Raw genomic sequence first — 25,925 nt, 5'->3', positions numbered from 1 at the left:
GTAATCTGACTAGGAAACGGAAGGAGAAGTACATCACCATACATCAGATAGTAAAGCACAGAATCCAAAATACATCACCGTACTACACTTAAAATAAACAGCAAACACTAGCGGTAGCAGGTTAGACGGTGTTTCACTGAGAAACAAATGAGCAAACACGGGCCAGGTGAGTCGATCGGCCAATCAATCAAAATACCCTCCATATATTTCATCACGTTTAATTTACATGCCGTGGGTAAAGGGTTAATATGCCCTCCTAAGACTCAGTCCAATTACCAACCATAATGTCAATATGTACATACTCTTCTATGAGATAATGAATTCAATTCAGTGTTATACCCAAGGTAGTGTGCCATATTTCTCTGCTGACATTTGGCTGTTGCAAATCTTACAGCCTTGTGGTTTGGGAAAAAAATGTCAGATAATCACATCCTTTCGGGTCAGTTCGGGGTCAGTTCGGCCAAGGGGTAAACCGTTATTCATGCGCACCTCACGCTTCTCTGCTTGTTAGAGTATGTAAGCACAACAAATGACTCACAGAGAGACAAGGGGAAGTGGGGGGGGACGGGGGGAGGGCTGAGGATTTCGATAAGCATTTTCTGAAAAGGTAGTCCGAAAAGGTGCCGAATGCTGAGAAGCAGCTGTGATGGCTCTGCTTAGAACCAGCTCAGCCGCTCAGTGCACCATAGTCACTTTTGATGTTGCGTTTTAATGAACGATGCCTTTCCCAACAACAACAACAACAAAAACAATGTTGTTTGTCCTCCACAGAAGCAGCATTCGTGTCTTAACAGAGCACAATGCAAACTTTTCACAGCCAGGAGCTCTTAAGGCTCACTTCTGCCTCTTGCTCGATTCCATCTGATAGGCATTGCTCGTCGTCTTTGCCATAGTAACATCTGCCGAGCCCCTGTCCTTGTTCGTGAATTAATTGTCCAGAGCTCTTAATCGATGGCCCTACAATTATGTTGTTTTTGAAAACACTTGAAAACAATGGCCCGTACAGACAGTCGTTCGCATTGAACCAAGCTGTCCCTCTTAAGCACAATCTTGCTGCCCCAGCAACACAAATGTTTGTGTGCCTGTCCTTATGTAGTGGCAAGCACATGAGTTGCATCCATTCCTGCTTGTAGAAGGAGGGAGGAATTATGTTTTCCAAAACTATGCTTACCATATGCCCCTCTGCCTGTAGGGGCAATGCAGGGTTTTTTTTTATAGGGGTGATTCCCTGTCTGTCAAAGCTGCACATTTCCTTAAGGTAAATCAGTATACTCTCTTTGATATTTACTTAAAAAATTCACAAACCCTGACACATCTCATCCTTGTCTGCTTTACTGCAACCAACTCCCCCACCCCCACCCCCCACCCATACCAAAGATCAATCAAATTAGCCCCCAGCTCACTACTCCAAATCATACACTGCACTTCTGATCTAAAAAGGTCAACAGTGCCCCCACATGGCCCATTACGTGTATTGCAAAGGGCATGTGTAATAAAGAGCACTGAAGCGACACTTTATTTTTAGGGACATGTGACTTGGAGCATGACCACTATGGCAATACACCTTGGCTTTCCAAGCCTAAATCATGGCAATATGAACAGCGAAAAGGATTCTGAATTATGGAGGATACCGTTCTGCTCACATTGTTCTGTCTGAATGCAGCTAAAAGCACAACCACTCTACTGTGACATTTAGTCGTCAGAGTTGAGCTCAAAGCTCTTTTCACGCCACTGATCATTTCAGTTCTCATAAAATAAGATTAAGGAAGATAGAACAGAATATATGAAAAGAGCACTATAGATAATGCCGTTCCATTTCAGTAACCCTATTTTTAATGCTTTACCTTTGCACTTTCAGAACAAAAGATGTTTTTATGCTCAGAGGATGTTACGAAGATGATGTCCTAAATTCAGAAGTGCTGTCAGTTTTACTGCTATGCTAGACATGTAGTTTTGGGCAATTGTTTACTTTAGATATTATATTGATATATACATTTGTAAACTATAGAAAATATTTTGCTAACATACAAATCGCAATACATCACCACATAAAGCACCAGAATACACAAATCTGACTGTGAAATCTTCATGGCTTTCTAAAAATACGTATAATTGCGAAGAAGTGCAATAAGTCAGTCCTTTTTCTGTTAAGGTTCATACAAATTCCCACCATCAATCTGTAATCAGTCCTCACACCCCTGCAGTCTCATCGCTTTCTTCCTCTCAGACATACTGTACATCCCAAATGGACCTTTGTTTATCACGCGCCCCCCAGTGGTAGAGCGCACAAACTGCAACTCCCAGAACTGCACAGCAACTGCTCACGATACCCTGTCACTGACTGAAAACCAGTTTACTTTGGTTCCTGGACCCTGGACATTTCCTGTGTCTACCGCCTACAAACTGACCTTTCAGTCCTCAGACTGTGAGCGGAAACTGGTAGTGTAATGTTGCTCTTGCACTTAATACATAGACAATATCAGCGCATCTGAGGAAATTTTGCTCTTATGTGTTGTTTCCTGTCATCATTATTAGTCTCTATTTGCCTGCTAGTATTATGAAGATATGTTGGTTTTAAGGATAAATGCAAATCACTTTATATACAGCAAAACGGTGTATGCTTATATTTAAGACATTGATATTATATTTAAGACAGATTATATCTTATATTTAAGACAGGTTGATGCTCAATTATCATCAGTTGATCTTATGTTGTTATACATTTAATGTACAGTATCTCAGAGCAATGACCTCACAAATTGAACTGAATGTGAATAAATAAATATGCATATTACACAATAGAAACCATGAAGCTCTCTACATTATTACATTTGCATAATTTCATCAGATTGTCATCATTAATTACCCTTCTCGTTCATAAGGCAAGACATTGTGAGAAAGATGCTAAACTTTAATTTAGAGGGGTTCAAAAGTAAACCATCATAGAAAACCATCACTGTGATATTCACTAATGAACATTCTTGTCACATTGTTTTGATTATTGTATATGACCACTCTAATGCGTCACTGCCTTCTCTGACACCAGCTTGAGCTTGAGCTCTCCTCCTACCTCTCTGACTACACCTATCAGGTGACATAGAGTTGGGAGTTCTCAGGTACAGGAGTCCCACAGGGCTCAGTGCTGGGCTCTCTCTGGGTTCAGTAATGTTCTCACACAGCTTTTCATACACCTGCTACACTAGCGACACCCAACTCTTTTTCTCTCACTTCCCCTCTCTGACTCGGAGGTCTCCTCACACATCAACAACTGCCTCTGTGACACCTCAGCATGGATGACAAACTACCAACCCAAGGTCAGCCTTGGCAGGACAGACCTTCTCAAGATAATGGCTAGATCGTCACCCTTCTAGCCTCTTTCCACTTCTGTTCAGAAATGATTCTAGTCAAGAGAGCCAAGAACCTCTGGGACATTATCGACAAGCATTCATTCTCCATAAACTGGGCACCTGTGAACCCATCCTGCGGGTACGTCACCTCCTCGACACAGCTTGCAGTCCAGTCTGGATAACTGTTACTCCCTCCTGTTGGGCCTGGCAGCCTACATTAGTAGACTACTGCTGCTGGTCCAGAAGCCTGCAGCTCGCCTTGTCTTCAACCAGCTAAGCTATTCACGTCTCACCTCTCCTCTCCTGACTCCACTGGCTACCAACTGCTACTTATATATGCAGAGAAACCCCTTCTGCACAGCCAAAGGAAACGCTCCTGTGCACCTATAATTTTTTGCATCATCCTACAATCCAGCCAGATTCCACCATTCTGGCCACCTGGCTATATTCCAGGCCAGGTCACCCAGTTCCAACTTTTTTTTTTCCAACCTGTCTCCCTAGTGGTGGACTGCACTGTCTCTTCCAATCTTCATGTGTAGACCAAAAAAAAACCCCACCCCTTCATGCAGTTCCTCATGGGCCAGTAGCCCTCTGCATCCAACACTGTACATTCAGTTTAGAACTTTACCCTAAACAACAAATGCACTTTGTCTGGCAACATTTACTTGAACGTGAATTCAGGATTATCTTAGTAGTGAACTTCAATCATGCAGCTTTCAACTTTTTGTTTTATTTTGTTGCCTGTGGTTACCCCTTGTTGTGTGCAATATTGCTTGTCATAATGGCCATAATGATGCTTTTCATAAAAGTGTCTGCCCAAATTAATGAATGTAATGGTGCAATTTATGCTTCTTCTATTTTGTATAATTGCATTTAGCCCAGTTCATGTTTTGCAAACATCTGACTCTATTTATTTATTGTATAAACACATTTTTAAAAAGCGTATCAGTTAGGTACAAAGATATGATCTTATATTCAGAACACACTGACACCTGCATTTCAGGGAAGCCTGACACAGAAATGGCGTAATTATCACAATATTTTCTCAAACACCTATGAATCTGAATGGAAGCAAGGGAAGACTTTTATTCACGTCTATAAAAATTTCTTAAATCTGCATTGTATGAACGTTTGACATCATGTGGATTCATTGATGAAGGAAATTTGAGGAGGTAATTTAACACTGCAATTCGTTTGATGCCAGAAATCTATGAAAGCTAAAGCAAGAGCTGTTTTACTTGTTTTTCTTGACAGGTGACTCTGAAAGTCCTTTCCAGCTAGGACAACACTCTTTTCTTGATAACAGTCCTTTCTGGTTATTGACAGAGCAACAGCAGGAAGAATACATTTCCCCCTTGGTTGAGCTCAATGCTTTGTGAAAGCTCTTCAGACACAACTTCCTCCTGGATCATGTTCTTAAAATAAAACAATGTTCAAGATGACCTACATCCACCTCAGACTCTTCTATTTTACAGCTTCCAAACAAAAGCGTATGTAGTCATCTCAGTCTCCCCAAAGTCATCCCAGTTCAGTTAGTTAACTTTTCAATAACTCTCATGGAAAAGTCGAAAATAGATATTTTCCTCCCAATATCAGTTTTTGCCATGTCTGTGATTTATAAAGCAGAGGAAATCTCTAATCTACCGACAAGCATGAGAAGGGTTGGTCCTGACCTTTATCTTCTATTTCCATACAGTCACACAATATCCATGGTTTTACAGCATTTTAAAAGGCACCAAGGGTAATTTTGCAATGACTATATAATCCAGGGAAAGTCTGGTTGGAGGTACTGTAATTGGCTTGGTGTGTGATTAGTACATGATTAGTGATCAGATTAGTACATGATGTCCAACCAAACACTTTCCCTGATATTCATTTTCAAACCAGACTTTTTTTTTAATTCAGAAGACACAAAAGTCCCAATGACATATACCAACACACACACACATATATATACATTATATATATTCATAACTAATGGCTGAACTACTTAGAGTAGTGATGGGAGACTAAGAATATGTGAACCTTGTAATGGGTAGAACTACCAAATGCTTTCAATCACTGATGAATAATATTTGAATGAATAAATCAAATAATATTTTGCATTCCATAGCAAAGCACTGTTAAATCACTGAGACCCTGGTAACACTCTACTACCCCAGCCACTTTAAGGCTTACGAAGCCTCAGGCTCCTTGCACTAACAGATGGATGGACAGGCCTCGGTGGCCCTTTAAACATTGTGGTTCTGGTCCCAAAGAGCTGTGGCGAGGGTCCCATCACCGAAACGGATGTCCTCTCAATCATCAGGCTCAGTAACGCACTGTTCCACGATCTCGCGCAGGTTAGGGTTCTCCATGGCTGCAGCAACCCTCTCCTTGTCGTTGATCTGTTTGTTAACTGAGAGGGAAAGGACTGTGTCAAGTCACTGGGAACACCTTAATTTAAATTCTACAATGTAACGCAACAATGGCAGAATTCGCCAGAAGAGGGGTAATTTGATTTCTTTGATGTTAGGATGCAGGACTAAAACCATTCCTAATGAGCAAGCCCATCCCCCCACCCCCAGGTCTCCCCCCAGGTCACCCCCCCCCCCCAGATATTATTCATTTAACTGTGAGTGAATGATGTGGGATGTTTTTATACTCACTGTCCTCCTCTGTAGAGTGAGTTCCTTCAGAAATATAAATTTCCAGCTGAGGAGGAGAAGAAAATCCATTACAAAAAGGCAATATGTTTGTGCGGAGCTTGAGGATGTGATAAGCAGCGTGTTAAATTACACTGAGGAGACCACACCAGTGAAGAAACAGGGCAATGGACGCTGTAAGTTACTGTAGATAAGGCTGTTAAATAATTTCATGCGGGAATGGCAACCATGACTTAAGGGGTACACCGTTCAAAACAAGAGGGGCGCACAGCTGACAGAAAATGTTAATGTGCTCTGCTTTTCTTTCAGGTTTCAGGAAGAAATTTCTAGTAACGAAATACAAGCCTTCAGGTCACAATGGTTTGCAAAACAAGAAACCGGGTTTGTTAAATAATCACATGAGTGTGTGATTCTTAGACCCTCAACATAAACACAGCACTGCATTAAAAGATCTTTTAAAAAGGAGAATTTTATAAGACAGCCTAACCCGCTTACCTTGTGTTTAAATGGCAAACATCGCTGGAGTTTGACTTGTAAACAAAGACCTGTCACAATACCAAATGATTATTAAACAAATTATTGCATATTATCAAACAGCTGATCATAATAAACATAAACAATTATAGGAATAATGTACTGCGAGCAAATTATGTATGTTTCAAGGAAGAGCAGCCTGTTGTTGCCAAAAACTTTGAAAGTGGTTATACTTTTACTAAAAATAAAATGAAACACTTTGATGTGAAAGTCGCACCATTTTTGATTATGGTATAGAATAAAAAGTGTGTGTGTGCATGCATGTGTGCATGTGTGTGTGTTATAATGCTGCAATCACATTTCCATGTTAAATAATAATGATTATTTTTCAGAGAAAGGACCTTTGTGCCTTTCCTGCCTTGTGTCCTTAATTTCTGCAATGACCACAGGAAGAAACAAATTCATTGTTCTGACAGCCCACACTTATGTTATGACTGGGTGTGTTTACTGTACACTAAACTACACTGAACTATCAAATGATACTGAGGTGCCAGGAGCGTGGCAACCTGGGCCTGGTGCCACGAATCTGGACAGGAGCTTCAGTCATTTCAACTGTGTCAGGATACTGCTGCTTTTCCCCGGGTCACAGTGCTTTTCCATAGCTAATTGATCAAAAATAAATCTAGCTATACGATGCATTAAAGAATGTTTTAAGTCAAGCACAGTTAGCACAATCAACAAGACGTACAGTTATACTACTCTCGTTGTTTCGCATTGCTTTTATACATGCAAGAACAATATCACTTCGGTTATTTATAATCCTTTAACTTTCATATTGAATGGCCAATTTTCATGGCAGTGCACAGACAGCACAGCAGGTGCAGTGAGTTTCAGGGCAGCCAGTATGCAGAGAGATGTAAAAGCACATGGACAGATGGATGCAGTGGCACAGCTTATGCATTAATTTAGTAAATGCATTCACATTAAAATGTTTCCGAAAACGGATTGTTACAGATTTGAATGTTGTACTACACTGGCTTCTTGTTAATAAAATATTTCAATGACCTCAAATGAGATGGGTTGGCATAAATCCATCTGTGATCCCACAAACGCTGATAAAATTGTGTACTTTAAACTTTGCAACTGGGACAGGTATATGCTATTTAAATCTGAGTACAAATTTTGGACGTTAAGAGTTCATGTATTATTCAGAAAATATGTAGCTAAAAGTAATACACTTAACAATAAAAATAATGCACACTACATATTCACTACAGGAATATCTAGGCCTACAGCACCATAATACAGAGGACTCTCAAAAACTCTCTATAAAAACATGTCAGCCAACCTAATACTTGCCACATCCCATTTTAGCCAATTCTATTTCATGAACGTTACAATATTTTGCTCATATTTTTTTCCAATATCAAATGTTAGCAGGGTGGTATAGTGGTAAGAAGCAGGGCTGTTGTTGTTGGTTGCTGGTTTGATTCCCCGCTGGGGCACTACTGTTACACCTTTGTGCAAGGTATTTAAGCCAGAAAATATCGGTAAATATCCACCTATATAAATGGATAACATGTAAAAATGTAAGCATTGTCATTCACTCTGGATGACAGTGTCTGCTAAATGAAAAAAAAAAATGAAAACAATGAACTGTTATGACAGGCAACAGAAGCCAAAGAAAATGAGCCAGCTCCGGTCATACGACGGCACAAACTAGTAAAATGTATACGATGAGTTAACTGATGATAAATTTGTACCGTCGAAAATGAAAGCAATAAGATGAAACGTACATTTATTCCTCTACAAACTTGTTAATATTAAATACGTGTAAATAATACACCTGTAAATATTACGCGTGTATTACAGTTGCAACCACTTTAACCCCTACCACCGATACCAACAACTATTCAATACAATGTGAACAAACTGCACCGGACAACATTTATCTGCACACTTTTAGCGCTTCGCCGTTAGATAAATAGGCAGAATATCTCATTATCACATGAAACATACCAATCAGCGTTGCCAGAGAACAGTGGGGAACAGTCGGGGAGAATTTGATAATGATAAGGTATTCTTCGTCGCCCAGTTCTTGGACCTCAACGCACTTCTCAGACACAACATCCAACTCTTCCAAGGTGTTTGGTTTCTCTGGATCCCGAATTGTACGAATCACGTCTGAGAGAGAAACAGAGAGGGAAAAAGGGAGGGAGGGGTGTTTAAACTTGATACATGCCGAACTAAAAAAGTTTATCTTTTAAAGCTAAAAGTATTTCATTTCAAGTGTTTTTAAGTTTTCCAGCTGGCAATGCTACGATAAATGTATATAGTTAGCCATTAACTTCCCGATCCTAAAGTTCCGTGTTTCAATGTTTAACGGTTAGACTGTGTCTGTCATTCCTCGAATTGCCGTGACTGTTAGTGTACAACTGCACGTAGCAATAGTTCGTTACCTTAGCTAGCTATCCGGTTACCATCGGAAGCTAACTATTTCAATACAAACAACGGCTTTTGAGAGGAATGAATATTATGTGTATTTACCATAAACTTCTAATGCTTTCTCTTCCATCTTTTTTATGCTCTGCGCATTCTTCGTCTCAGAAAATCTGGAGAGCTGCAAAACCTTGGTTAGTGTGAATGATACCAGGCTAGATACTACTTCCATCTTTCATATAGCGCCATAGTTAAAGTGCGTATGACTTTGGCAGTGCGGGTCTCGGTTCCGTGTTTAAAGGTTTAGACCACACAAATCGATTCAAGATTCCGTCATTCACAAGATTTAAATGTAGCCCCTGAATATAACATAATTATCATGAATGATTGTTTTAACTATACATATTTAATCTGTAACGCTGTACATGTGTAATGTAATAATTTTTTGACAGTAAAAGATAAAGTAACAGGTATCTATTGATCTTGTCTTTCTTCAGATTTTTTTGTGGCAGTTAGCCGGCCAGTTCTCCTATTGGATAATCATGATCATGATGCTGGAGCGTCATTGTACAAATCACGTGTCAGTCCTAAGAAAGAGGAAGTAAAAATTGGGATGAAATATTATTAGCGAGCAATACGCTAGCGTGCCCGGATAACTAGCTACTTTTTGATATGATCAGCAAGTGCTGTGCTCAGAATACGTGACAGTCGCTGGACAGATTAAGTGTTGCAATGCAGATAGCCCAACTGTCTAGCGATGACATATAATGGCATTTAGCTCGCGAAGCTATCACTCAGAGGAGAGTCGGATCTAGGGGCTAGCTGGGTGAAATGTAGACAACCTCATATACAGAGGCTAGCAAGTTAGCGTGGTCAGTGAATTTAGTCTTGTAACGTTAGCCAGCCAATTGACTGTTGTGAAAAGTTAAAATGTTTAAAAAGTGAGTAAATCTGACTTTGGAGGTTGCATTACTTCATAAAACGAATTCTGCAAAAATGTCAAAGACGCCGTAAAAGTTTAAATGGCTAAAAGCTCTTCCTTGCTCTGCTGTATGAGTGGCAGCGGCAGAATGACCGTGGTAGATGTTTCAGAGTTATAACAAATAGATCTCAATCAATGAATGTCAATGCCACTAGACATTTAACTGTCTAATATATTTATTAAATTTGTTCTAAATATATTTAGATCCAAGCAGAGAAATTTTCATTAAAAAGAATTGAGGGTTTGTTTTCCTGTTGTCCTCTTTGCAGGCTGGACTGAGGAACCACCAGTTGGACACAGTGGATTTCTTTCTAAAGAGCAAGGAGAATATCCTCAGTGCCCCTGCAGGATACAGTCTTCCTGAGCAATCTCTGGCTGTCTCAACCCAGACACAGTTAAAGAGTAAGACAGCTTTGAAACTTACAGTTCAGCAGGAATCACTAAATATTACCTGGCATTGTGATTAAAGATCACTGAGATTAATTTCTTTTGAGGGTGAAGGACCTGGAAAGGTATTTGGATGGATGTACCAAGCATCCATATATTTATGTTGGTAAGGGTCGTGTAAGTGGTGTGCTCTTAGTTCTTAGCACATCAAAGCAAACCCCTTCCCTGGTTATAAATTTCAAATGCTTGATTCATTAGAGAATTATATGAGCAAATGATAGTGATAAGGTAATGCATGGATTATAATTTAGAGAATTTAGGGACTTTTAACCTGTTGTTCATGGTACAAATTGTGCATGGCCACACTGCAGTCTATAAATGATAAATGGGCTGTTGGCTGTGATATTGTTAACCTTTGACATTTTTAAAGTGTTTAGAAAGATGGTGCATCAGAAAGATTTGCACATAGGGGTGGTCCATGTCTATGTAATCAGCATTTGCAAAATCAAAGCTGCTGGTATAAGGCTGGCTGAAGTAGCTGTCTGTATCACATATGATTGAAGTTATAATGAATCAGCTCCCCATGTATAAAACTGTTCAGGAAGTCCTTTCATTAGACACTGATCTTTGTGGTGTAGTTTATGAGCAATCCAGTTGCATTTTGGCTTTCTTTTTTGGGCATTTTTGGTGCCCTGCCCTGTATTCCTGCACACAGGGTGGGTGGCATTTGGGTTGGCGTTGTATCAGTTGTTTCGGGTGGTCATGCAGAAAATCCTCTGTTATATCACTCACTGTCTCCTCTGTGTCCCATATGTCAGTGTCCCAAACACAGATGTAGGCATACAAACACAGCCACATTTATATAGAGAAAACTCATACATAAATATGCATAGAAATGCACAGACACATACATGAAAATATACATATACACACATAATGCACATGTACACATAAACACAAGCATGCACATACATACACACATGCACCCGCACGTACACTCTGCCTCTCTTTGTAGTGTCAGTTTGGGTCCCTGAGGCTGCTGTTGGGTGTAATTTCCATTATCTGTTATTACATTGTGTCTTAAGTGCTATTGGAATCCAGATGTGTGAGTTCCTCAGGGAGGGTAATCATTCCTACCTCTGTCTTAATATCCTCTCAATATCACACCACTTCCACTCCTAGAGAGGTTCTTTAGTATTCATGTATGTCTTACTGTTGATTGTCTAATTAACTTAATTTGAACATTTCAGTTCTCCGTTGATTGAAGAAGTGTTGTTGCACTTCCATGCTAATGAAGCAGAAACAGACTGTGTCAGGGATTGTGTCGGTTGAGCCCTTTGATGAATGTCCATGTGTGTTTCAGGTGGTGCAGCGTGCTGTGATGACCAATGACATCCCACATGCCCAGGCTTACCTGAGGAGCATGCAGAGCCCGGAACAGAGTCTGGGAGCGCTGAAGAACTGTGGGCTCCTTCTGGCCTTGGGATGCCTCACCCATAGAGACCTAGAGCAAGCCACCACCCTGCTCCGAAACATGGTGAGAGGCAGGGACACCAGAGGGCAGCTGGTCAGGAGGATATGTCTGTACTCTTCACCGATGGCACCATATTGGTTTTGCGTTGGTTCTTACTTCTGTTTCTATTATTCAGCCTTATTGCAATGCACTTGTCCTTAAGTTGGAGCAATAAACTTAAACAATAAACTGTAACATTTTTCCTTTCTTACCCGCCACAGGTGTGGCTGTCATTTTAATTAAGGAAAACAATAGACAGTATTACGATACTGAAAAGACAATATGCATTGCAGTGGGACTGAACAGAAACCTCAGCTAAATTGCTTCACTTTACCTTGTTACTGTGCAAGCATCCTGGTGCTTACAACTGAACCGTCAGCATTTGTACTGTTATTGTAATGTAGTGTATAGCTGGATCATTAACATTGATCCATTTGATTGCAGGGCTTCAATGTGAAGGAGCAGCTGCACAGCATTTGCCTCTATACTGATGACAGCGATGTGCGGGACTTTGTGGGGGGTGTGACATCTGGAAAACAATGAGAAGCTGTTGGATCTGTAAGTAACCAGGGTTTTGTTGTTCGTGAAATGTGGCAGCAGAAGCTGTTAAAGTGATGGGTTTCTTCAATCTGCAGGTGGAAGAATTGTCGAAGCAGAACTACTTACCAGACAAAGAGGCAAAGATGGTGGAGTTTATCAAGCAAGTTGGAAATTTATGTTCAGAGCCAAGAACAAGGAGTAAAAACTCTCTGAGCAAGAGGAGGTAGGAGCCAATGAGTTCCAATGAGCCCTTTTTAACTTTTTCATTTGTACTCTTTTTTTCACTCAGGGTGTACGTTTTTGTAACACAAAGTCCTACATATTTGAACAGTTTACCCAAATGAATTCCAAAAAGTGATTGTAGGTGGACTGTTACTGGGCATAATAAATGTGGATTAGAACTTAATAACTTGCAAGTCAGTTCGTTAAAACACCTTAGTAGCCTGAATGAGTAATGTAAAACACTTAATTATTCTACTATAAACTAGATCATTTTTTAATGAAAAATCCTTTATTGTGTCATCCACAGACCCTGAGCTGGTTTTCCAGGCCAGCCTGACCAGCGCCCAGGTCCTGTGATTCCTGTGATTTGCCATGGTAAGAAGAGTTTTTTGGCCTAGGAATAGCATCTCAGTTTTGCTTGAATTTGGAAGCAGAAAGTTTGATAACATCTGCACCTTTGCACCTTTATGCCTGTAAGAAATGCTTCAAGTCTAGAAATGTGAGGTCCTCACCAGACTTCAGTGAGACACAAATCTGTATGAAATCAACCAAAAAAAAATGAAACTTTTTATCATATAAGGAGAGAATAGCATGGGCCCAAGAACCAAGCTTTGTGGGACTTTGTGGGATACGTAACTTTGGAAAGAGAAGAGGAATGTTCATTTAGTTGTACAAACTGGAATCTATCAGATAAGAACAATTTGAACCAAGACAATGTACTTCCACTGATGGCACATTCAGGTTTACTTATAAGAATCTGGTGATCTGCTGTATTGAAGGCAGTGCCCAGGTCTTGAAGCAGAAGTATAGAGACATTTTTGGCCAGAAGACATGAGTATTTCATCAGCAACCTTAACAAGAGCTAATGTCCGTATTGTGACTGTCTTTAACAGTGCACTGACCAAACATCACCTCCCGTTTCACTGTCTCCCCAGGGTGTGGACAGAACCAGCTGGAAGGAAGCACAAACAGCTCAACAGGACTCTGTTTCCAGTGTGAAGCCCAAGAATGCTGTTTGACCAATGTCTTTGGGAAAGACATTTTTTGTGTGGTTTTTTCAATTAGGCTTGAGACATGATCACAAGGGACAAATGTGTGAGTCTTGTACAAAGTGCTTTGGGGGCAAGCAATCATCAGTCACTCTTAAGAGAATCTTTGTGTTCAAAAGCAGACATGGCCAGGGAATGCAAAATGTGACTTGTTCTTTTGGTAAACTTTTGGTAGACTCGCACTGTAATTACCATGTTTGTTCCAAGGAACTACTAATGAAGTATTTTATTTATTATTCTTGACCAAATGTGTTCTTGAACTGACATGATCATTCTTGTGCAGAGTGCTTCCTTTATTGATTGATTAAAGGTTTGATACTAAATGTGACATGTGATATGTGGGATGTATAAACAAGGCACAGGGAAAAAATGACTGCAATCCCTGCAACAGCCAGGTTTTCCTCCAGCCAGTAGATGGTGCTGCAGAGTAGTTAATCCAGTACTATGTAGAGCCGTCACAGAATGGTGCATGGTACATGGATGAAGGACTGCAGAGCATGTCGGGTACAGGGATGAAGGAGACAGGTGTAAAACACGAAGTGTGGCCAAGCAAAACATGTATCCCATGGATGTGGAGCAGTGTAGCATAGTGGTTAAAGAGCAGGACTTGTAACCGAAAGGTTGCCTGTTCGATTCCAGCCAGGGTGCTGCTGTACCCTTGGGCAAGGTACTTAACCCACAATGGCCTTAGTAAATATCCAACCGTATTAATGGATAACATTGTAAAGAAATTGTAACTGATGTAAGTTGCTCTGGATAAGAGTGTCTGCTAAATGCCAATAATGTAATGTAATGGATGATGAGTCTCTCATCAGTCACAGGGAAACGAGACAGGGTCAGTGTCACAGGAACTACAGAGACGCATTGGCCAGTGTCCCATTTGTGTCAATGCTGTCTCCATGAGGGTGTGTGAAGGACAGTCTTCACCTCTCCCTGAAAAGTAAATGTTAATTATGTGCATATATTGGTAATTTGTATGGGAACCAGCCTATTGGCTAACAAGCCACACCTGATAAATTGAAGGCTGATTAAATACAGGTGTGTCTGGCTGGCTCATTTTGTCTCTGCTGTTGATTTGTGTGGGTTGGTTACTTTGTCTTTGATTCCTTGTTTTTAAAATAAATTATTGTTTATTTTAACCTTTGTATTTTTCTGCTCATTTATGGGAGAGGTGTCAGCCAGCTTCTCTACAGGGTGTTTGGTATTATTCCAAGGTATATCAGAGAAGACCCTGGAAGGAGCATTGTCTACTGTGTAATGCATAATACATTGAAATAGTGTGCACAGTGAATTTCCTCCCTCTTAAACAAAATGCTAAGCCAGTTAACTTAATTGGACCACAATGAACAGTGAAGTGTAGTTCAGACAACATCCCTATTTCTACCCTGTGGGATACCGGAGCCCAAGCAAGCATAGAATCCAATCACAGAATCCAAAACACAGTACTCAATATAAGAGTAAAATCAAACTCAATATAACATGTAAAATAAACAGCAAGTACTACAACTAGCAGGTGTTAGAGGGAGGGATTGAGGTGGAACCGAGATGCAGTCTGGAAAGATGAGTATTCAGTCTCTGTAGATTGAAGATGGCCAGTGATTCCACTGTCCTGACTCCAGTGGGGAGTTCAATCCACCTCTGACGGACCAGTAACGACAAGGATTGTGTTTGAGAGGAGCGACCCCATCAGGATGGGACAGTCAGTTGCCTCATGTTTGCGGAGCGCAGCGAAATTGGACAGGCAATATAAAATCTGTTTAATGATGCTGCATTCTCAACTGGGGCACAAAGAGCAACGGCAAATTGCCAGCTCTACCTGAGTCGTGCGCCCCAGGTTAGAATACAAACTGATTTTCATCTCATGGGTGAGAGCTTTGCTTTTCTTTTAGAAGTGTGCCTTAATTGTTCGTAAATTAGCACTCTGCAACTGAAGGTAACAGACACAAATAGCAGGAATGTTTCATCTCTTCAAAGAAGCAATGCACTGGGATATAATGAGGTCTACAGAAGAATATGGTAACACAAAAAAGGTGATAATGTAGCCAAGTGAATTTGTTTTTTTTTTTTTTTTAATTCCTTCACTCATATGTATAGTAATAAAATAGATGAAGACTTCCACCCTACCTATGTGTAAATAATTAATTCTGGCATATCTTGCTGTTGCTGTTGTGGGGGCATTAATTAGTGATACACCTCAAAGGACCACATGCGTTGGTAGTGTTCTCAAGGTTAAAAGCATTGTGGTTGACAATGAGGAATGGGAGAGGTGAATGTGACGCCTGTAATTGTGTTTTATACGTTCTTTACCAGAATAAAGCAACAAACCTCAGCCTACCGTCAAAGTTAATCCATTCAAAGACACAACGCAGTCTGCTACATTGCTGGTATAGGCTACCTGCTATTCTGAGCAGGATTTCACCACTTCACACAGCAATTCACTTGAGGCATTTAGAATGTTATCTTGGTCTCTCACTTTTAATCTGGGGGTAAGACAAATCACCAATCTTTAGAAAACTGTAATATTTTGACAGAATTTTAGTGCAAAATTAAAAAAAAAAAAAAAGCGCGCTAGCTTCGATGAGAAATGAACGTGTGAGTCCGAACGCGTCCTGGGTTGAGCGGCCGTCCCTTTATGGCCAGGTTGGCTTTGATCGTTCATAGATAATTGTGAAATGCAGTCTAGACATAACGTTACCACACAGTATATAAACTGTCATCAGACTGGCTAGCTACCGTGCCAGCTACCCGTTGACTCATTTAGCTGGATACATTCTAACGATGTTCGTTTGCTAGCTACAATGACGCTGGCCGCAGCCAAACACCCTACTTCACTTCCGTCAAGTACAAGCTGCCCACCCAGCGACGATCCCTTGACCCAGGAAACGTTCATACTCAAACTTTCGTAATTTTGTTGTGGCTGACAAGCTTTTTTATTTACTGTACTAAAAATTCTGAATAGATATTTAATTACTCTGCTACTTTATTCGTTGTGTTACACTGGATCAGAATTAATTGACAGGTGGAGGAGGAAGAATTGATTAGTTGCAGGTGCAGCAAAACCACCTTAATTAGAAAGTAAATTGCGCGTGCGCGTTGAGAGCACAGTTGGTATAAAAGCTGCTGGCCTACACCTATGGATTGGTGAGTGTGATTTTGATGAAGTTGTATTGTGTTTGTTCTTGCTAGGAGTATTTTGTAAACGATCCGTAAAGGAGAACCTTTAAGATGGACGCCGCGTAAGCAGGCCTTATTTTCTACCTCACATTACCTTGATAAGAACCTGTTTGCTGTGGCTAACTGCCAGCTAGCTCTTCAACTATTTTAATGTTGTTTTACTACAGTATCGGCACTTTTTTCTGTATTAACGAGTGGAAACTACCAAGGATTTGGTATAATTTGAAACTCTGCAAATTATTTTGTCTTGGCTGTCTTGGCTGTTGAATGTTGCTTGGTTGAAGGGAGGCTAGGGTAGGCTACTTGCTAGCTACTCATGTTGTCAATGTAATGGGAACCGCTATTAAATATTTAGCAAATCTATGCTTTATATGCAGTGGCAACCGTTTAACGGTTTGCAGAATATTTAGGCAGGAATTATTTTATGGACGGATATATTAACTTAAAGATGAGGAATGACAATGTTCTGTAACGTGTCCTAAACGTTTCATTTTCAGAGAGAAAAACAGCTGTCCTCTGGCGACTGCCGTGAATGAACGTTCTGCCAGTATGTCTTTTTTTTTTTTTTTTTTTTGATTCAAAGGAAATGAGCTAACTTTAATAATTATGTGCATGCTTGTTCACGGAGTCATGTCAGATGGCATCTCTGTAAATGTATCACAGACGTGGGTGGTCTCACTTCCCTTTAGCACAGGTTAAAGGGACCTGACCTCACCTGGGTTGGAGGAGATTCCTGTTTGTTTTGTTGGTTTTTCGTTCTTTTCCTGGTTGTTCTGAATTCACATGCAGACACCTACACTACAGACAGTTATGACTTGTATCTGCCATAGGTGATCTCCAGGTTAGGTGGAAAGGTGGGGATGGGTTTTACCAATACTCGGGGAGTCACGTGGGACCCCCGAGCAAGATGGCAGTACTGTGATAGAGCTCTTGGAGCCCACCGGTAAATAACATAAATGCGCTAGCATGCATCACAATTCACGACTGTATTTTTGTCCCCTGTTACAATCCTTTTGCCGGCGTTGTAGTATTAGCAAGTGAGACTGGCGATTTTGGTCAATATGGCAACATCCACCTCGAAATATTAAGGGAGCCGCAGCTGCTCGCATGTCCACAGGACGTAGCCCGACTCCGCGAAACGACGCTATTCCTGATCCGTACAAAGTCAGAGACCAGAGTATAGGCTTGGAAAATGTGCTGAAATTTTTTTTAAACGAGCGCCATTTTGCAACCCGTAGCTATGGTTGTGTCAAAGATAAAGCAAACTACGACCGAACAGAGAAACGCAGTGAACACAATTCAAGTGCGACTCGTAGTTGCCGAAGGCCGCAACATGGAGGACATTGGTTAACGACGGTGACCAAAATAACAAACGGAAATGTTGTGGAAGATCTCGATTAGCAGGCGGTGTAACAACGTAAGGCTGGTCGGATTGAAGGAGGGTCTTGAAGCGGGCAAAATAAATGCTTGTGTAAGGAGGATTGATATCTGGCAACTGGTGAATCCAGGTGAAATGGGATACACATTTTACACTCATTGCACTGCAAGATTGTTGCCCCTAATGTGGTTGAATTCCTTGGTTGGAGCACCAAATGCCACAATATTTCTTGATGCAGAGATGGCCTTTGATAGGGTTGAGTGGGGCTTTTTTTTACTCACTGTGTGTGTGTGTGTGTGAGAGAGAGAATGAGATGCTGTAGGCAGACAATATATTACTAGTTAGTGACCCTTATAATTCTGTACTTTCATTAATGAAGGTTATTCAATCATATTCAAACTTATCTGGGTATAAAATGGAATAAATTCAAAGTATATGCCAATCTCCAAAGTGTGCCATTCAAGCACAGTAACAAAGATGGGTTCCAAAAGGGATGAAATATTTGGGAGTTAAACTCTTCTAAGCTGCTGAAATCACTTAATTATGAGCCTCTATTGTGTAAAAAAAAAAAACTAATTTGGATAAATGGGTGAAAATTAAACACTCTATGGGGAAAACTCAATGTTGTAAAAAATAGTTGTGGCACCCCAGTTTATATTTCTATGATGTTGCCCTTCAGTATATCCATCTGTTATTTAAGCAGTATGACACCATTATTAAAGATTTCCTTTGGGAAGGAAGAAGAATTTGAGTAAAATGTATTCTCCAAGGGAGATGGGTAGCCTTGGTTTGCCAGGTGTGAGGCAGTATCACCAATCTTTTGAAATGGTACAACTGGGGAAACACTGGTGTGGAGGTGATGCTAGATTGGATAACTATAGAGCAGAGTTTGGCTGCACCTTTTTGGCCAGTTGACATTCTTTCACAACATCAGGAGGATCAGTTTGGTTTATCAAACCCTAATCACTCATTCCAGAGAAGTCTGGAATCAAATACATAAATACATTTGTCATAAGATCATATGCTTCAATATGGCATAACCCAAAAACAAGTATATATTGGAAGCAATGGCAAACCAGTAGGATACACAGCATTGGTGACTTATACAAAAATGGGGTATTTAGTTTCTTCTCTGAACTAATGCAAAAATATAATTTACGAGGGAAGGGTCATTTTTGGAGATATCTGCAAATTAGAAATTGTATTGGTACCAACTGTGAATTTGATGACAACCCTGTATTAGATTCTTAAATTACCTTCTGAATGTCGGAAAGCATCAGTGTTTTACAGATCCTTTGATCGATTGCATGGTAATACATGTGACAATTTGAAAATAATATGGCAGAGGGATCTTAATTGTGTAGTCAATGATAAGTGGTTGAGAATTCTGGTAACTCTGGCAGAAATATTAGAGGCAAAGGGTAATTTATTCAATATAAATTACTACACAGATATTATTGGACACCCTCAAATCTTGGACACCTTGAATCTGGTTAACAATACATGTTGGAAGTGTCAGGAGGAGGCTGGTGCCTTTCTGCACTTAACATGGGAATGTCCTTTGGCACATTCATTCTGGCACATTCATTCCGGCGGCGGCAAAGGGGAGAAGGCAAAGGGAACCTGGGAACATTTGTTGCATTATTTACATGACACTTGGAGACTAAAACTAGGGATAGGATAAAGTAAGTACAGTATGAGATTCTGTATATTTTTGGTTTTGTACACAAACTAATGTAAATTGTTTGTCTGGCTTGCTGCTGTATACCACAATGTGTTGAGCTGAAAACAATAAAAACTTAAATTACAAAAAACAATACCAATACCAGTAAAACCATTTTAACAATGATGCCAGAACAGATGCCACAGTATGCCAGAACATTGATTTTTTGTTTATTCAGACCAATTCAACATTGTCATTTCTTGAATATGTGTAAATGCCAGTTCAGTATGTCAAATGCAATGTGAAATTTCATTGCATGAATTTGAAGCTTTTTTTTTTTTTTTAAAGACACGGAGACCTTGGTAAACACTCCCCTTCATATCACACATACTACACAACAACATAAGGTATGGTAATACAAACATTCAAAGTACTTTCTGAAGGGGTGGAAAGTTTCAGATTTCCTACAAGAGTACAGTTGTGCATTGCTTTGCCTATGAGAAGACTTTTTGAATTGATGTTTGAAGCAATAACCACATGTAAAATTGACGGAATAATTAACAGCAACAGACGGTTTAATTTGCAGAATGAGAGACAAGGCATATATGAAAAGTTTCCGTTTTGTTTGTAAAAAGCCAGCTAAAAGGTGGCTTTATGTAGCATCTCTTATGCTAGCAAATGTCATGCCATATTGCAGAAAGTGAAAAGTGAAAATTCCTTTGTGTGAATATACTCTTGTATTTTGTTTCATTTAGGAAGACCTTTTCAGCCATGGCCCCCAGGATGATACTTCGGGAAGAACAGGGTTTTCTGGGGGCAACACAGGGAGCAGCGTGATTTACAGCTATGCTACCTCAGAATATTACAGCAGCCTGGAGTCTGGATGTGGGTCGCTGGGTTCATCTCCCAGTTCGGGGCAGGCCAAAACTACCAGGGCCGGTTTGAACGCCTCGGGAAAAGAGGAATATTTCACAGAGGAGTTTTCAAGGAATGTGTCACCACCAGGTGCCGCTGGAGGTTTGGAAGCGACATTACATAGTCGTTGGCACACTCCCACTCCTCCAAAACATAGCAGAGATTTCTACCTGCAGCTCCATGCACACAGGTCAGGGGAGTCGGCCCCAAAAGGAAGGCCTGCGCCATGGCTGACGCACACATCTACACCGTCATACGGTCAGCAATCACAGGTGAGTAGTCCCTTTCCACGGCCGTGTCCATCTTATGGTAAAAATCCGGTATGTGTTACAGTGTTTATGCTTAGTATATTCCATGAAGCAAGTTTACAACACAAGAACATAATGATTCATTTTGTCGTTGTAGGAATCCCCCCATGTATGCTGCCCAATGGGGCAGCAATGTCATGTAGATTTACAAAAGTTAATTGACTGGAACTGTCATCTAGTTTCCATGTAGGTTATTTTAAATGTTGACTGTTTCTGTCATCCTCTGTCCTCTTCAGCATTAGAGAAATTGGAGGATGGACACATTACTGTGGGGAAGTAACCGAGGCTGTTTGGCATCAATTTTATTGTTTGTTCAGTTTTTATATTTTTATATTGCACAGCAGGACTCCATATCAAGCTCGGAGTTGCAGAAAGAACTCCATCAATATTTTAGTGAGTTGGAACCTGGTATGTATGGCTTTAATCTATGGCTGTGTTAAGCGGGCGCACATGCTTGGAGCAGCTTACAGCAAAAAGTACACAGAACAGCCTGCCCAGTTGCACACGCTAAGGTGCTCCTGTCACTGATAACTTTAAATCAACCAATCAGAATAAGCAATCAACATTTGTCAACATCTGTAATCATGATAAATAATGATCACAAAGTTGCACCTGATTTAACAGTTGTATACCTGTGCTGGGAAAAGTAAACGTTTGTTTTACCAAGGAGTTGAATTTCTCTTCCTGTGAAACTTTGAAATAAGAGCCAAAAGCAATTACATCCAGGAGTTCCCAATTTTAAAGTAGCTCCATTAGAGCAGTGTTCATGAAATTTTCCCTACTTTGTCAGAATTTCACAGAGGCACTTGTCCATTTAACATGGCCTGTGATTCTCTGCTATTCCTCACGGAGGTCCCACGGCTGGATTCAATTCTGTAACATGCATGCATGTATTGAGATATATATATATATATATATATATATATATATATATGGCATAGGGTAATCTACACAAGAAACCCAACGTTAAAAAAAAATTGCTGGACTATTCTGGAGACAGCTGTGAATCTGTGCCAGAACGGTAGTTAGCCACCCACATCTCACTTACCTCAAGCAGCTGTGTCTATCTCTCTGTGCTGTCTTCCTTAAGGGGTAGAAGAAGGAAGTGATTGTGAAATGCCAGTCACCCTGCAAGAAGGCCATCAAGATAAAAGAAAGCAGACCATTGAAGACCATTGTGATTGTGAACAGTGTGATTAAACCAAACAAGTCCCAACTAATGAAATATAAAAATATTGTGATATGATAATAAAAAATGAATTGTATCCCCAATTTTAGTTCTGTGTTTTTCATTAATTCCTTTGGACTATGGAGTGCGTTTGGAAAGTAAACCCCTGCAACAACAAATGTGGCTGGCTCCACTGTCATGAAAACTGAGGAAAGCCAGCCATTCTCATTGATTTGAGGATAGAGAGAGATGAGGCTCATTCACCTCATACATTGGTAATCTGTTATGTTGGACCACACATGGATGGGGTAATTATAGCCTAAAAGTTTTCTTTTGAAATGTACAGTAAAGGAATGCATCCTGTTAAGCAGCTAAGTCTAACACTAGAAGCAGCTGAGGGATGCTGGATGGTGCTTTGTTAACGGGACGTGCTCGCCTGTCTAGTAATGTCTGTTGATTAACTGAAAGTCCACAAACAGTGTGAGATGCTCAAATTGTTGATTTATTTGACTGTACTTTGTCTTCATTCCAGCAGAAGCAAGAATCCATACACAGTCAGTAAATCCACAAACTAAATAATTCACCAATACAAATCTCCCGCTCGCCCAGCATAGCGTGTCAAGGGAAGCAGTCAAAAAACTGTGCACCTGTCCTCCAGCAACCCCTGTCACCTGAGGAAAGGTTCCCAACTATATTGCCTAATGAATCACCCCAAGAGTGACCCCTACAGGACACGCCTCACGACATGACAAAATGGCTCTTACACATCCATTAAATCATTTGTGACATGTCAGATGCAATATTTGACTTTCAAGACTACAGTGATCACAAGGGTAGAGTATTGAGGTGATTGTAGCAAATATAACAGATTTACATATTAAGTTTATTCAAAATCATTTCAGTCTTATTGTGTTGCATTCACAATGGCAGGTAACCTAGCAGACTATTCCATTGAGTTAGGTAAAGCAACTGTAATGTCAATCTACATATCACATTTACATATTCACAATTATGTTTTTACTGATGTACAGCATTTACACATTTACAAATTTATGAAAGTGGGGGTGAAGGATTTCAGTTCTGCAACTAGAGGAAATCTGATCAGCTTTGAAAATGAGACCGCATTTAAGAGAAGTAACTATCATTGTGTGGCAGCCAGTTTTGTTAGATTTTTTTTAGTTTGAGTTAATTTTTGCTGAAATACTGGAATGTCAAATTTCTTTTAAAGATCCTAATTTTTTGTACTTTAGAGGGGTGTACATCAAAGTCCAGCATAGCTAGCTAAGAAGGTAAGTTATGGGTAGGAAGCAGTATAGCCTAATTGCTTTTTGCTAGTTGAACGATCTCTCACAGTGTTGACCTCAGAGCTAGATAACATTAGCAACGTAAACATGTCTTTTCTATTCAAGCAGGAAACCTAGGAATGATGTAACTGGCTGGCTTGCTAGGGTATACAAGTCGTGTAGTATAATGTTTTGGTTGAATCATATTTTGCTTTCAACATCTTTTTAAAGTTAGAGCCGGAGAAATATTAGTCAGAGTATTATCTACATAAACCACAAGGGAAGGATGCACCTCATTAGGGAGTTAAGTCATTCAAGTAGGGCTGGATCTGAAGCTTTATGTGATCATTTTCTACTCCTTATACCTTCTGACCTGAGAAAATTTCTACAAATCAGACCTGCAATACTTTAACTGGTATAGGTGTTTTCACAGCACTTTCTAACCTGATGTCAGTCACGTCCCCCCACACCTCCGTATTTTCTCCTGGCTCCAAGTCTGATCGTCACTCTTTGCAACATCACTCATGGAAGGCTCCATTTCTACAACCTCTGGGGAGTCGCTGGGGACATGATCTCTCTATCCACAAGGGTCTGTGGTAGCTGACCCCCCGTCTAAACTCAGGGTGGAATTCCTGTGCTCTTGGATTCAATCTTGTTGCCGTTAGCTGTTCCCTATTCCCTATTGGCCCAGGTGTAGCAGCCTGTTTTGATTTTTCCATCTGAGTCATTCTCCATGTAATGTAATGTCTTAAATGTTGCTGATATTCTGTGAATCAAGAGCCTTGTCTCCTGTTGCTTTTCTCTGCCTTGCCTTTGCTCAGCTTTCAGAAGTTTCAACACAGTGAATTTAAAAAAAAACGTTCGTTAATTAGCTACAACAAAATTAATAACAAGTTTGAACGTTTCATTGGTCGAGTGGGCGTCGCTGGATGGCCAGGTTCTACTTGACGGAAGTGGAGCAGGGTGTTTGCCTTCGGCCAGCGTCATTGTTAGCTAGCAACAAACATCGGATAGCATATAGCCTATCTAGATGTGTCAACGAGTAGGTAGCACGATAGCTAGCCAGTCTAATGTATAATCTCATATACTGTGTAGTAACGTTATCTCGTTTACGAGCCAGCTAGCCACATACTTCCATTTTGTTTGAACAACTTAATTAGCTAGACCAGCGTTTCCCAAACCTCTCCTGGAGGACCCCTTGTCCTGCATGTTTTAGATCGCTCCCTGCTCCAACACAGGTGATTTAAATGATCAGTTTGTTTTCTAGGCGCTTATCAATGGCCCGCCTGGATGTGAACAAATTGCTACATTGTTGAGGAACGAGTCTTCGGAGGCTGCTATATCACTCATGGTGATATAGTTTGTGTCGTTCTGTATTCAAAAATAAAAGTCTATTAGTGAGCTGCATGGCCGGGGTGACGCTTTAGCACAAAACGCTCAGATCATAGCTGAGTGTATAGCTTTTCTGCTAGGGTCAAGTATATTTTGAATATGCGTGAAAAGTGTCATATTTTACCCACATACTCTCATATTACAGAATTTTTCAAAATAATCCGTGCTTTAAAGTGATTTGTACATTCACTTCTTATACTGTTTAATAATTCTTTTCACTGAAACCAATTTCCAAAATTAAATGTTGGTAACACAAAAGATAAAACTGGACTCGAACTAAACATATAGCCACCTTTAGTTCTGTAAACGGAACCGAAACTGCCAGCTTCACGAAGCTGCCAGTAGAAACATGAAATGACAACAACGTTTTTCGAGAGGAATGAATACTATTTGTATTTACCATAAACTTCTAATGCTTCTTTATCCATATTTTTGATCCTCTACGCAGTCATCTGCTCAGAAAATTAGCAGAGTCGCAAAATCTTAGTTATTGTGCAGATACAAGGATATATACTACTTCCACCTTTCGTAGAGCGCCACAGCTGTTTAAAGGTTTAGCTTCAGACAACACAAGTAGATTCCAGATTCCATCATTCACAAGAATTAATTGTAGCCCTGTAGCCCTGTAATCCACGTCTGCCTTGTATGATAATTTGATATATTAATACACATTTATTGACTATGTATATGTACTTAATGTATGAAAATTCATTTTCACAATAAAAGATAAACCAAAAAGTATCCATTGATTTTGTCTTTCTTCAGTTGTTTTTGTTGACGTTTGCCGGCCAGTTCTCCTATTGGATAATCATGATCATGATGCTGTAGCGTCATTGTACGAATCACATGTCAGTCCTCATAAAGAGGAAGTGAAAATTGGGGTGAAAATATTGTTACTATCGAGCTATGCATTACAGCGAAATGTTGTCTTCGAACAACTAGGTACTTTTGATATGACCGAAAGGTGCTGTATTCAGAATACGCGAATGGACAGATTAAATGTTGCAATGTAGATAGCCTAGATGTGTAGCCATGACATATCATGG

General features: G+C 40.2%; 1 protein-coding gene across 1 annotated transcript; it reads right to left on the bottom strand.

Annotated features, from left to right (window-relative positions):
- Positions 1 to 4,229: 4,229 nt before the first annotated feature.
- Positions 4,230 to 9,145, bottom strand: ciao2a (cytosolic iron-sulfur assembly component 2A). Its single transcript, XM_036535210.1, has 5 exons — positions 9,014 to 9,145; positions 8,486 to 8,650; positions 6,488 to 6,537; positions 5,996 to 6,041; positions 4,230 to 5,745 (listed from the first exon to the last, which is right to left on the bottom strand). The coding sequence occupies exons 1-5, from the start codon at positions 9,135 to 9,137 to the stop codon at positions 5,645 to 5,647; spliced, it is 486 nt and encodes a 161-aa protein (XP_036391103.1). The 5' UTR covers positions 9,138 to 9,145; the 3' UTR covers positions 4,230 to 5,644.
- Between the last annotated feature and the right edge of the window lie 16,780 nt (positions 9,146 to 25,925).

This window comes from Megalops cyprinoides, chromosome 8 (genome assembly GCF_013368585.1).
Source record: "Megalops cyprinoides isolate fMegCyp1 chromosome 8, fMegCyp1.pri, whole genome shotgun sequence".
Lineage (NCBI taxonomy): Eukaryota > Metazoa > Chordata > Actinopteri > Elopiformes > Megalopidae > Megalops > Megalops cyprinoides.
Note: the sequence above shows the minus strand (reverse complement) of the source record. Positions and strands in the feature narration are given on the sequence as shown.

Coding starts and splice junctions, on each gene's coding strand:
- ciao2a (XM_036535210.1), bottom strand. CDS start 9,137: ATGGAAGTAGTATCTAGCCTGGTATCATTCACACTAACCAAGGTTTTG. Junction 8,651..9,013: donor GAAAGCATTAGAAGTTTATG/GTAAATACACAT, acceptor TTTCTCTCTCAG/ACGTGATTCGTACAATTCGG. Junction 5,746..5,995: donor TCACTCTACAGAGGAGGACA/GTGAGTATAAAA, acceptor TTTCCCTCTCAG/TTAACAAACAGATCAACGAC.